The following is a 13,701-nucleotide window of genomic DNA, read 5'->3' as shown; positions in this document are numbered from 1 at the left end:
AACTCTCTCATGGTTTCTTATCGGAGCGCAAAGTAGTTGAACGGATCAAAGATACAGAATTGCAACGTTGAACAGGTCTTAAGTCTGGGATTGAGGTTGAAAAAACGATCATATGCCGACACACCTGACGTGTGATTGATTTTAGCGGTGGGCAGGGTTATTAAAATGAACAGAGTGACTTACTTTTGAACCGCTTTGCAAAAAAGACTCAACAAATTGAGTCGTTTTTGCAAAGCGCTTATTAAGTTGGACGCCCTTGGGGTTGCAGGTTGGGTGGCTCTCATGGTTAGTGAGTGGTTGTGCCTGCCCCCTTTTGCTTTCCCCGTGCGAACTCCGCGCCTTTTATAGAAATCGTAGCTGAAACTTAGAACAATTCAGTACATGCTAGACTCTAATAAACTATCCATTCATTCTATAACTAGTCTCTATACAATCGCTTATGTCCTTGCTTTCAATCTCCGCGACCATCCTCTTCAATACTACTAGATACTGTACTCCTCCTTTGGCAAGTCTTTCAGGTATGGCATAGAAGTTATAGTGTAGTTCTACGGCATCCTTTTAAAGAATGGAGAAGTCAGTCCATTCGGGAAGGACACGCACAGTATGTTTATACAAAATATATTTAGAAAGACATACATACTGTGCTTGTCCGTCAACTTGTCCGTCAACCGTTACAACTCCTCCCCTTTGAAGATGGTTAATCGTCCTCGAATAAACGTGGCGGTGGATAGTATGTGATGGAGTCAAAGTAATGTCGAATAGAAGGCTTGTGGCTTGGAAGGTCGTGTTCGTCGATCCATTTTTCTTGAAGTATGTTTCCTGAGTTTTCTGATACTAACAATTCGATAGAGTCCTGAGTGCTGCAGTGGGATATGATGTCAATTGTGGGCGGCGACTTGTCTTCGGTCTGAAATGTAGACTTGCGATCAATAGTTCTTCTATGTTGATCCTCGTAGTATCGTTTGAGAAGAGATATGTGGAATGTAGGATGAAAATTTTAATATTTCTCTGGTAGTTGCAACTTGTATGCGTTTCCGGACGCTAGAATGTCAATGACTTCGAATGGTCCAATGTACTTCGGTGATAGCTTTTTGCTTCTTCCTGTCATGAGTGGTAAATTCTTCGTCGAGAGCATTACGTGGTCTCTTTGGTTAAATGAATGGTCTCTTCTATGTTTGTTGACTTGTTCAGCGTTTCGTTCTTTCAAAGCTATGATGGACAGCTTTGACATATCATTGGCTCTTCTTATGTTATCCAAAAACCTTTGTGTGGTCACAGTAGGAGTTTCTGATCCGTCAGAGTGTAGGACGTCAGAAACAGAGAGTGGATGCTGAACATACTCTAGGAAAAGGAGTTTGTTTAGTTGTGTCACTTATGCGATTGTTGTACGCAAACTCGAGTTCTGGTAGGTTTTTACTCCCATCTCTTTGCGTATAGCTTGCAAAGCAACGTACCATTTCTTGAAATGTTCTGAATACTCTTTCTGATTGTCCATCTGTTTGTGGGTGGAAGGCGGTTGATATGTTTAACTTGACTCGTAGTAGCTTCATGATTTCCTTCCATAAAGTACTTGTGAAACTTGTGTCACGATCTGATATTACCTTTCTTGGAAGACCGTGATGTTCGTATATCTCGTTGTAGAACCCCTCTGCTTTGTCTTTGGCAATGTAGTTTGATTCAATTGGAATAAAATGTGTGTGTTTCGAGAGATTGTCCACAACAACAAGTATAGCAGTTTGGTTCGTATTTATCCTCGGAAGATCGACTATGAAGTCCATAGATATCTGTTCCCATTCTTCGGTGGCGGTGGAAATGGTATGAGTTTCCCAGGTCTATTTTGGGTTAGGCTTTTGGCTTCTTGACACTTTGGGCACGTCTTGATGTATTCATGTAGTTCTTTGTTCATCCTAGGCCAATAGAAATGTCTCCTGACATATTGTAAGGTCTTTCTAAATCCTCGATGTGCACCAAGGAGAGATTCGTGATTGTCGTGCAACACGATTTCTCTGATCCTGCCGTTTAGAATACAAAGCCTGTTCTCAAAGTAAAGGCGGTTTTTGTTCTTACTGAACGGAGGAATTGGGGTTTGAAACGCATTCTTGAAATCTTGGTCCTTTTTGTACTCTCGTTCAAGGCTTTTGGGAATACTTTCATCCACCTTCACAAGTGTAAATGCCATCAACTGTTTCACAACACTGACTGATGTCTGATGGCATCTTCTGATACTGTCTCGAAAATGCATCAGCTAGGTCCACCTCTCCGCACACGACCTTCTTCCTCTCTCGGTCGTCCCCTCAGCGCCGCCGGTTCATTTGGCGGTTATTTCTACTTTACATGCCCACGGGGGCGCGTGCTCCTCTAAGAAAGGGGATCTGTACTGCAGTGTACCCTATACTGGGACAGCTGTCCCTATCCCGCCAAAATCGCGCGCACAGACACCACGTGTCTCACCGGTACACATGGACTTCTCTGTCTATCTGCCAGGCCTCACTGGTGGACACGTGGCATCCCTTCACACCCCGTCAGGCCTTTAAGGGCTTGGTCTGGCCTGTTCGGGGCTACACCCGTTATATTCTAGATATTCTAATTATTGGTATAATTTAGCTTACGCTCCTACGGCGACGGGGACTATATAGTCAAACTGCTACTCAAAGTAAAGAGGCACGAAGCCTCGGGTCCTTTATCTTGGTTTCTGCGTTCTAGGGAGTAGGCTCGACTTGGTACTGGCAAGCCCATACAGACCGAGCCATATACACCCCTAGAATCCCCCTACCTTCCCCGCGCGCTGCTACCCCCGCGCGAGAGCTAAGTTAGTTATCATGTTGCTCTTCCGTGGACTATTTTCTACTTTTCTCCGCGCCTGGTGCACCCGGACCCCGGTGCCGGTCTCCGACTGGGTGGTCTCCCGAAATCCCTTACGCGTACGAACGCGCGTCTCTCTGCAAACTTCCCGCTACACGTGGCCGTAGTGCACGACATTCTCGCATAATCATTGAAGAAGAAGAGCAGAAGGTGGTGAGGGTTAGATTATAAGAACAGAGACGGCACCGTCGAGGTTGAGTCCACAAGCTTTCTTCTTGGAGAGGATCCTTAACTCGATTGAGTCTTCAGATGACTTCGTCTCTGTCGGGGTAATTTTTCTTTCTAAGCATTCAGAAAACTTGTTGGACTCTGCCATTACCGTTCGTCAGTATTTTTTCACGGCGCGCAACAACCCGTCCGAACCTTTTGTTGAATTATACGATTGGGGACAGTGAAGATCTTCTAGGGCTTGGTACTTCTTCTTGAAGTCCCGTATCTCTTCTAAGAAGCTTCTACGGACTTGTGCGGTGTCTTTAAAATATATAATTTGGTCTTTCGCACGATTTTCGGCAAGCGCAGTAAGGTGCAGCTTGGCGTTCAACGCCAAGCTGCACGTTACTGCGCTTAACCAACTTGGTTAACGTGCCCTCCTCCAAATTAGCATTATCGCGGAGGGTGATTGGCAGTAACTCCACAATTTGCGAGACGCTTGTTACGCTGGAGTTGTAGCATATCCCCCTCCTTACAATTAGATTTAGATTAGATCTGTAACTGTGGAGACCGAGCTCTGCAGTACCTCAACCCGTGCGCACACGTGTACCCCACGTGTAGGGGGACGCACACACACACGTGTACGACACGTGCGCTGTCAGCCCCGACGGTTGACAGCGCTACAGTGCAGGCCGACCTGCGCTACTGTTGTGTTATGATACAGTCAACCCTACGCATTAGTGCCGCCCCGTGTAAAGACTAATAATTCGGCACTAGTTCGGAGCGGCACAATCAGATGGCAGAACCACTACCCGGCCAGAACTATGTTATTAGAGTCTGCTGTTGTTGCCTTTGAACCTGTCTCTCAGGCTTAACTTCTAGAAAAGCTCGTTTTGCGGACCTCAAGTGCGATAACGCATTGCTCACATCGCACTCCACACCCAGACTCTCCAAAGACCCAAACAAATTTGCTAGCACTACAGCACTCGGTACGGCCCGCCTCTCGATAAGTTCACACTCGTCTTCTGCCACACAATCATCCACCATAGTATCACTGGCTGACTGTCCTGTAGCTCTCCACCAAAGTTTTTGTTCCGAGCGTTGTAGCGGTGTTGGACACAATTTGCTGTAGTGAATTCACTCCACACTCCTCCTTAAGGAAGAGAGCGTTTGATGTTTTGGATGGTTCGCTCTGAAAGTTTGAACTGACCCATAACTGTGGTATTCGCATTCCCGACCTGCAGCAGATGCCCAACCTCGATTTTCTTTGCAATCGTAAAGCGCGTACGCTTCGCTTTGGCGATCTTTCAGGAATCATGTTAGGGTCTTTGAATGCGGTGCCAGCACCAATGGGCTGCGGCGCATGAGGAGTGGGCGATGAAGACGTCGTGCATGAGTCGTGGCAGAACCTGTGTCTGCCGGTTTTGGCGGCACTAATTCGAGGGTGGCAATAATAAAAGCGGCACTATTGTGCGTCCCCCGTGTAGGCTACTCTGTATATTAAATATGTGCGGACCGCCGGCGGTGGAGGGGGACAAGCACGGACTTGTCAAGGATGTTCCTCCTTGGTCCGCCCGCTTACTCTCAGGTACTTCCGTTAGTTACCTAGGAGAATCACCGCGCGCGGATAGAGGACGCGCGCAGCACGCCCACGAGCCGGCTCCGCCTCCGCCCGTCGGTACTGTATCGTCACCCAGTACCGCTCCGGGGCGTCGAGGCGTCGAACCTCTCGCGCATGCGCGCGTCCTCCCCGATCCAGCTCTACCACCGCTACCTCGAGCCCGTGCTCGGTACCGTGGGCGGGCCGTGCTTCTACCTTCCCGCCGATAGGGGTCTTTCTGAACTGTCAGTGCTCACCCTCTCGTCGTTGGGGGTGATTTTACTACAGGAGTGTATGACGTGCTCAGCCGCAAGACCGCGAAAGCTTGAGACCAATACCGACAGATCCTCGTTCTTCTTTTTGCGACAGGTTGTGACCCTGTTGCAGGAGTTGATCAAACAGGTCGCGACTGCAATGGGAGGATTGACGGCGATCAATTCCACAATGTCAGCCACAGCAGCGATATGGTTCTCGTGATTGTATTTGATGATCTTCTTGGCCTGAGCTACATAAACAATCGACTGTTGGACGCTCGAAAGGCCGCAGTCATACAAAACGCGACCAAGCGTTGCGAAGATTGTCTTGTACACGCGTGTAAGCGCGATTGGGACCGGAAAGAGCGGAGTGCTTGATAAGGTCGACCCATTCGAAGACATTTTCCCGCGGACAGCATACAACAATGCGCTTGATTGAATTCTTTTCCCGCCCATTTTCAAAACTCAAAGCACAGAACCCGCTCAATCCGTTTCACCATAATACCCATATGCCGTACAGTAGAATGTTCGTGTTCACACAGTCCCGAGATCCCACACCACACCATGAGCCATATTGCACACACCTCACCAGGCGATGCTCTCCGTCTCCTTGCAGAGTTGGCTGCAGAACGCAGTAATGAACTCAACCAGTATGACGAGGACCCCGCTGACATTGAAAGTGACGAAGAAACGGACTCGGACTGTCCCATTCTGGATTCTTTTGTGGCTGATGGAGGGGAGATAGCGGTTTTGCAGATGACAAATTTCACACTTGCAGAATATCGGGGACTGTATGACGGTCTACGTCCATTTCTCGTCCAGAACTACAACGTCGGTCGCGGCAAAAGGTCAAAGTACAACGCTAAAGATGTCCTCTTTATGGCACTTACCGTGTGCAAGACCGGCACGATGTGGGACTTCGCCGCGAAAATGTGTAACATGAAAAGCACGTCATTTGAACGACTGGTCACAAATTTCATCCGGATGGTTACACCCTTTGCCTACGCTACATATGTACAGCGGGCTGCACAGAAGTTCAAAATGGCACGTGTATTCTCAGATCAATCGCAATTCCGAGTATATGGCATGGTGAGGTACGCAACGGACGTAACCTTTCATCAGAGCAACCGTCCGCGCGGAAATCATGAGGAGGCAAAGGGACATTTTAGTGGGAAGCACAAGATGTACGGATACAAGACCGAGGTGAGTGTTTTACCGAATGGCCTAGCAGTTGGGGCGAGTAGACATTTCATGGGATCCGTTGCAGACGTTGACACATTTTATGATAACATCGGATGGCACAAAGAGGAACTCCGAAGATCTTCGGAAGAGCGTAATGTCACTGACGTTGGTCCGTTGATAGAGCGTTTCCCGAGATATTGGGCAGTTCTGATGGATAAGGGCTACCAGGGAGCTGCTCGAGACGTGCGGGAAATCATTACTGTCAAGAAGCCGAAGGGGCGGGATTTGACACGAGCAGAGATAAACGCTAACAAACAAATTTCCTCGGATCGCATTATTGTCGAAAACGTCTTTGGTCGACAGTATGCGCTTTGGGTATTGATGGCTAACAAGTGGAGGTCGGCTGAGTCGAACTACAATACGTTTTTTCAATTTACTCTGGCCTGAACTAATGCACATGTGCTCCTGCATCCGTTGAGAGATGAAGATGGTAACAAGAGAAGGCAAATTATCAACAGGCGCTTGCACATTACGGAAAGTACGGCTGTGAAACGTCACCGTATACAAGAGCGCTACAGGGTGCGTCGTCGTGCGTGCATTGAGCAAAGGTTGCCATGCAGGTCTTTGTTGCAGGGGGCATGTGCTTTGACTGACGAGGAAGCGGAGTAAATGCGCGTCAGTTGCATATCACAGGAGCTAAAACGATCACTGTAGTCGAGGCCGACCTCGGCAGTTAGTGATGATTTATGAGGTTATGCCGTAAATGAGACGCCATTTCAATCAAATTGGTCTGAAAGCATCATTTTTATAGATAGTGTGTATTCCACTGGCCACATCATCTATGATGCGGTAGACTGTGACTGCTCTGAAGACCTAATGTTTACCCAGTGGCAAGTAAACGTTTACTTGTTGACCAGGGGTCAATGTTTACCTCGTGGAAAGTAAAAATTTACTTGGTGGCAAGTAAATGTTTATTTGTTAACGGATATTTGGACTGGACAGGCGGAGTGCTGTGATAGGTTGCAATAGTTTGAGTTTTTCAAGAAATTCAATGGCTTCTTTTGCCCCTACTGTAATTGAGTTTATTGAGAATTGTATTAAAATCGCGGTGCATATCGCGTATGATAAAAAACTTTATTTACAACCAGGGAGAACCCGGGCCGGAGGGGTCAGGGGCCAGGGCGGCCACGAGAGAGAGCGCGGCCAGTATATTTACGTGCCCCATGGGCTGCGCTGGCAAGGGGTCATGTGAGAGAATTTTATGGAAAATTGCATTTTACTGTAGAGAGATTTTGTACTGTAGTCCGAGATTTTATATGAATTTTAGGGAAACGCACGCGGACGGCCTGGGATCCGGGCCGGACGCGTGGATGCTTCTAGAAGGAATTGCGCAGAAATAAAAGCGTGGAAGGTGACGGGCGCGGCATTCGAAGGAACTGACCACGCCACCTGACCTCACAACATTGCGTCTTTCCTGGCTGGAATCACACGAACATTCATTCACGAAGGAGCAAGCGAAAGCATACCAGCTCATCCTACTGATCCACACGACTGTCGCCACTGTTTCCGCTTTCGTCGACAACGACAAGAGTGCCGCGCGCTGAACGCGGCCTTCAACCTTCGCATCCCTGTTTTTCTAACAGCCGGTGCCGTTCTCACGCATAACACACTCCGCACCTCACCAATTTGTCTTTAGCTATTCACAGAAAAAATGCAGGAAAGCTTCCAGCAAGAGACGGGACCACATAGAAAACGGAGAAAGATGCACTCTACCGATGTGTTCATAAGCCATGCTGGCCCGGACAAGCTACACATCGCACGTCCCCTTTTCGAGAAATTGCAAGCTCATGGTTTAAATTGCTTCCTCGACAAAATCTCGATGGAGCCCGGGGACTGCGGAGCGGATGAAATGACGAAGGCTATGGAGTCTGCGAAGGTCGGTGTTTTCATCCTTTCTCCCGACTTTGCGGCTCGAAAGTGGACGATGAGGGAACTGCGTTGCTTCCTACGCCGACGAAGTGAGGCGATAGGGAGTGGGATGCGACCACCGACACTGATTCCGGTGTTTTACAGACTAAGTATTCGTGAATGCAGAGAGTTGGAGCCCAAGCGGTACTGGGATGATGAAGGAAATAATATTTTTGAAGTTGAGAAGTTTTTTAGCGAGGAACGACAGCGCGAAGCGAGCACGGATATGGTGAAGAGGGAGCTACAAGAGCTGGCAGGTATCACTGGGATTGAAAATGACGAAAGGGCAACAAACCTACCGGGAGATGTATTCGGCCATGATGCAAGGGCAAATCTTGTGGAGCGAGTATTTCTGTGGGTGAAAAAGAAAAGTGATGAGGACTCAAGTGATGAAGCGGGAGAAGTTTTGAATACAAAAAGCCAAGTTGAAACCCACGCTGCCATCACGTCCATCGCACGATGTACGGTTGATGTGTTCACGCCCTGTATACTCGCAGAGCACAATCCCGAAGAAATATATTTGCAACTGAATTCTCGGGGGATCGATGGATCACCGAATACGTGTGAGGCGCGGCTAAAGGAGGCCGTGCTTAGTACCGATAGGAATACACATATAGGAGCGACGGCAACGGGGAAGGGCGGAGTCGGGAAGACATGCGCTCTTCGAGCGATTGCGTACGACGATGACATCAAGGCTCAGTTTTTAGGCGGAGTGTACTTCATGTCTTTGGGGAAAGACGCCAACGTAGGGCGGCTGATTGAGCAACTGTGTATAGCCGTAGAGGCGTCTGGTGGCAACCAGGCGGCTGGGAAAATGCGAGAGCAAAGCGAGTTGAGCAGGGTACTGACCAAGATGCGAGCATGGTTCAACACACGTGCATGTCTGTTCATTATTGATGATGTGTGGGCCATGAATGGTATAGATGCGTGTATTCTTCAGAAGTTATCCATTCTCGCTGACACAGCGGGAGACAGCCGAGAGAGGAGCAGACTTCTGTATTCCACGAGGGACTCAGAGCTGAAACAGGTGGGTAAGCGAGTGACTTTCGAGCCGAGGGAAAGGGAAGGGAGCGATTCAGTTCACATGCTCATGCTTGCCAGCGGGGCGAACCCGGAGGAAGCGAATGATCCGAGATGCAAAGAGGCCGTGAGGGAAATATTGAAATTGTGTGCTGGTTTGCCGCTGGCTCTGAACGTAGCCGGGACGGGTGTCAGGTACATGAGAGATAGATGGGAGGGAGAAAAGTCACAAGCGTGGGAGGCATACCTTTCGAAGATGAAGAGCCGTAACACGATTCGTAGTGAGAGTCCAGGGGATGGGTATTTGTTGTCGTTAGACGCGACATTACATGCGTCACTAGAGATTCTGCAGCCCGGCATGGGGAGCGATGCGGAGAGGTTAGGTCAGTTTTCGTTTCGAAAGATACATCGGAGTCTGTGTGTTATGAAGAAGCAAGACGGGATGCCTTTGTCGTTGGTAAGAGAGTTGTGGGAAATGGACTACGACTCGGCTGAAAAGTATGCGAAGCAGATGGAAAGGGTTGGATTAGTAGACCTTCATTACGACAAGGATTGTGGGTGGGTACGGATGCATGATCTGACGCACGATTTTGCGGTGCAGGAGGCGCAGAAGGAGGAAAGTGTAACGGTCTGGTATAAGAAGTTGGCAGATGTATGCAGGCAGGGAGGGGGACTGCTTGCTATGACTGAGAGCGAGGGCAGAGAGAGCAAGGATGCAAGAGAGAAGTATGTTTTCGAGAATATATATCGCGTTCTGAAACAGGGCGGGTATGTGGAGGAGCTGAAGAATCTATTTTTGAGAGCGCGATGGGTGAAGGCAGTGATACAGAGAGGAAGTGTGTTGCAATACGAGGAAGCTGTAAAGGATCTAAATAGCTTTTTGAGGAACACGGGAGCAAGCGAGAGCCTTTTAAGGGATACGGGAGAAGAAGATTCGGTGTATGCGATGGAATTGATGATGAGAGCTGCACGACTGAGTGTACCTTTTTGTGGTGAAAGCAGTGCAGGGATTTACTTTCAACTGTACGGAAGAATCAAGCACAGGGCATCACAATTAGGAAGCGTGCGAAGGATACTCGAGGAAATCGAGGAACACGCGCCACGACCATGGGTGCGGCCTGTGAGTGAATGTGTAGGGCGAGCGGGAGGAAGTTTGGTGGAGCAGATTGTGCTTCCGAATATCGTTTACGAAGTCGGCATGGACTCAACCGGTGGCGTGTATGGACACTGTTCGGACCTGGGCTATACCAGGATCACAGTTTTCACACAGTCTCCGGACAAGGAAATGAAGATGACTGAATTAGACAACGATTTTGGAACGGGGAGCCGAGAATTAACATGCGGTTGTGTCAGTATGAGCAAACGCTATGCAGTTATCGGATATGGTGATGGGACACTACAGTTCTGGAGTGTATCGGAAAAGAAAATTTTGTGGAGTGACTGCGGTCATGAATCGCGGGTGTCTAGCGTTGCGATGAGTGGTGATGGAAAACGTGCAGTATCTGGATCCCGGGACAGCAGCGTACGAGTTTGGGACGTGGACACAGGACTGCAAATCGGCGACGCATTAACTGGACACACGAGTTTGGTGTCTAGCGTTGCGATGAGTGGTGATGGAAAACGTGCAGTATCTGGATCGTATGACGACAGCGTACGAGTTTGGGACGTGGACACAGGACTGCAAATCGGCGACGCATTAACTGGACACACGGATTGGGTGGAGAGCGTTGCGATGAGTGGTGATGGAAAACGTGCAGTATCTGGATCCTGGGACGAGAGCGTACGAGTTTGGGACGTGGACACAGGACTGCAAATCGGCGACGCATTAACTGGACACACGGATCGGGTGGAGAGCGTTGCGATGAGTGGTGATGGAAAACGTGCAGTATCTGGATCGTATGACGAGAGCGTACGAGTTTGGGACGTGGACACAGGACTGCAAATCAGCGACGCACCAACTGGACACACGGGTGAGGTGGATAGCGTTGCGATGAGTGGTGATGGAAAACGTGCAGTATCTGGATCCCGGGACATGAGCGTACGAGTTTGGGACGTGGACACAGGACTGCAAATCGGCGACGCATTAACTGGACACACGAGTTTGGTGTCTCGCGTTGGGATGAGTGGTGATGGAAAACGTGCAGTATCTGGATCCTGGAACAGGAGCGTACGCGTTTGGGACGTGGAGAAAGGGAGTACAGTTCATCTCGGAAAGTTGGAGGACTGGCAAGATATCGTGGAGAGATTTCTGAATGCAGAAAACTTACGTGCCGTCTCTCGCACTGGACATAGGCACAAAAGGCTCAAGGTTTTTGAGAGCAGGGGGAAAATTGTGCATGAGCGAGAGGATGGCTCTGAGGCTGTTTTGGCGCAGCTGGAGAGTACGGTAATCTGGTGGGAGGTAGACGATAATCATGGGGTCTTTGTTGCAGCGGCTGGCAGCCGGGTAGCTATTATGAAGCTGGTGGTCTAGGTGTAAGTTACACTTCCCTTATCCTCTCGGCCAGGCACAGACGTTTCTATTGTACGGTACGTGGCGGCACCTGTGGTGTTTCGTTTTTTTACATGTAAAATCTTGAGAATCCCGGTTTACTGGCCGCGTCGTCTGGAATCTTCTGCAGCGTGCAAAAGAGAGTAATACGTGACCTGTGTTCAGGAAACGTCAGTGGGCGCGAAACGTAGCCTGATGCACTCTACTGTCTCATGGGGATGCTATCGCCCCTGTCTCATGAGCATGAGACATGCATGGGACTTATGCATGGGTTGACGATGAATATGAAGGATACACGATGGACATCGATTCATCCCGTTTCGTGTGGTGAAGGCCGACAGCTTTTGAAGTTTCTGTGGAAGCGAGCGATTTTCTGCGCAATGGCGGTGGCAACAGGGAGCTCAGGCACGTCCTCAGGAGGTACGCTACGCTTCTCACTCTCTGTCTTCCTTGGGAGAGTGGCACCTTGACAGGGTGTTACTTGTTTTGTAGTGCGGTGCTGTTTGCATGCATCCGTGCACACAAACAGTGAGGTGGCCAAAACCTGTAGACGTTTCAGAAATTGGTCCATTTTTGTGCGTACCGTACGTCGCTTCTTTTGACTCGTGACATCATCAGACGAGGTCCGTCGTGTGTGGCGCTCTGGTTCCATTCACGGACGGGACGTTTTGCCAGGACGCACGGCCCTCCCTCTAGCTCTCGGCAGAAAAGTCGCATCGGTCGTTGTTCTATTTGCCTGCACCGTCTCTTCCCCTCTCGGGCGGGATTTCAGGGTACTGTAGTGGTTTCTTGGGGCTTTCGCTTGCCAGCCTGTCCGCCGAATTTACAGCACGGTATGCCCCGTTCGTGCCGTACTGCGGGCGCAGGAGCTTGGCTTTTTCACTGTTGCCCAGCGACGCTTTCCCTAGCCGGATATTGAGATATAGAGAGACGGTACGGCGCATACGTATGGGAATGAGAGGCGTTCTTTGAAGAGATGGTGCGAGATGCACGGTTCTGTATCAAAATGAAGCAAGAGCAACGCAAGACCGCAGCGCTAAAATGAAAAGAAGTAGGAGAAGGGTCCAAGTAGCTACGGTGCGTCACTCTCTCCTGTCTCAGCCGGCTTCAACGATAGCAACAAGGGCAAAAAAAGAGCGTCAGGCACTGTCGTTAGTATGTTTTATCAGATGCTGAGGTACTCGAGTAGTGGTATGGCTCGTGCCCTGCCTCGGTACAGACGCGCGAGGGAGTTGAGCTTGAATGCACTGAAAGTTGATGCAAGAACCAAGAAACTACGTGTACATTATTTGCAGACAAACACTTTGCCGCAACGCCCCGCCGACAATCGCCGCCGCCCCCGCCGCGCGGCCGCCAGCGCGACCCCCGTCATCGTCGGCCCATATATCGCTTTCCAGCATCCATATCCACGTTCGCGCACGAATAGTGAGACCGGTCTCAAGCATTTCACGCATCAAACGTCGCGCATTTTCCCGATCGTTACCGCGTAAGCAGGCATTGATCACAGCATACCTGGTCCTCTCCTCGATTTGATAACCGCCTTGCTTCATGGCTTCGTATAGCTGGACTGCTCTCTGCGGGTCTCGGGCCCGCCCAAAACCTTTCAAGAGAGACGTCATAGTGCAAATATCCGGATTCATCCCTCGTTCTATCATTTCATCGAAGAACTTTACAGCTTGCTCCATGTCCCCGCGGTGCGCGCACCCATCAATCATGGTGTTGAACGTGACAATAGATGGCTCGACTGTCTGCTGCATTTCCTCGTAGATGGCCAGAGCGTGGTCGAATTTACCGGCGCGGGCGTAAAGCTTGAGGAGTGTGTTAAACGTGGGCGCACCTGGCTTGACTTTGTGCTTGTGCATGAGGCTCATAGCTTGATCAAGAGACCTTTGATCTTTTGCCCTAACGCAGATATTGAGCAGTGTGTTGAACGTCTGTAAAGCATTCACATACCAGAAAATGATACACAACGAAACAGAAAGAGTAGACAATTAGAAAAAGGCGAGGTTGTTCGCGCCAAGGCAAACTCAAAAACGTTAAAGCACGTACCGTTTCATCGGGCTTAATTCCGGCCTCCTCGATAATCTTAATAATCTCAAACCCGCGCCTCACGTTTGCCCTCTTCGCATAGCCTTTGAGCAACGTATTATACAAAATAATATGCGGCCTTCTCC

At 49.5% G+C, this 13,701-nt stretch overlaps 2 protein-coding genes; one reads left to right on the top strand and one right to left on the bottom strand.

The window, feature by feature from the left end:
- Positions 1-7,759: 7,759 nt before the first annotated feature.
- On the top strand, positions 7,760-11,639 carry CHC_T00009576001 (WD40-repeat containing protein). XM_005713748.1 is given in 2 exon segments: positions 7,760-11,509; positions 11,510-11,639. The coding sequence occupies 1 exon segment, from the start codon at positions 7,760-7,762 to the stop codon at positions 11,507-11,509; it is 3,750 nt and encodes a 1,249-aa protein (XP_005713805.1). The 3' UTR covers positions 11,510-11,639.
- A 1,162-nt stretch (positions 11,640-12,801) lies between these two features.
- CHC_T00002486001 (hypothetical protein) lies at positions 12,802-13,389 on the bottom strand. Its single transcript, XM_005713747.1, has one exon. It carries the CDS (start codon positions 13,387-13,389, stop codon positions 12,802-12,804), a length of 588 nt encoding a protein of 195 aa, XP_005713804.1.
- Positions 13,390-13,701: the final 312 nt, after the last annotated feature.

This window comes from Chondrus crispus, genomic scaffold, assembly GCF_000350225.1.
Source record: "Chondrus crispus Stackhouse genomic scaffold, scaffold_14, whole genome shotgun sequence".
In the NCBI taxonomy this organism is placed as follows: domain Eukaryota; phylum Rhodophyta; class Florideophyceae; order Gigartinales; family Gigartinaceae; genus Chondrus; species Chondrus crispus.
The sequence above is the reverse complement of the archived record's forward strand: the minus strand, read 5'-3'. Positions and strand labels throughout refer to the sequence as shown.

Coding starts and splice junctions, on each gene's coding strand:
- CHC_T00009576001 (XM_005713748.1), top strand. CDS start 7,760: ATGCAGGAAAGCTTCCAGCAAGAGACGGGACCACATAGAAAACGGAGA.
- CHC_T00002486001 (XM_005713747.1), bottom strand. CDS start 13,389: ATGCACAAGCACAAAGTCAAGCCAGGTGCGCCCACGTTTAACACACTC.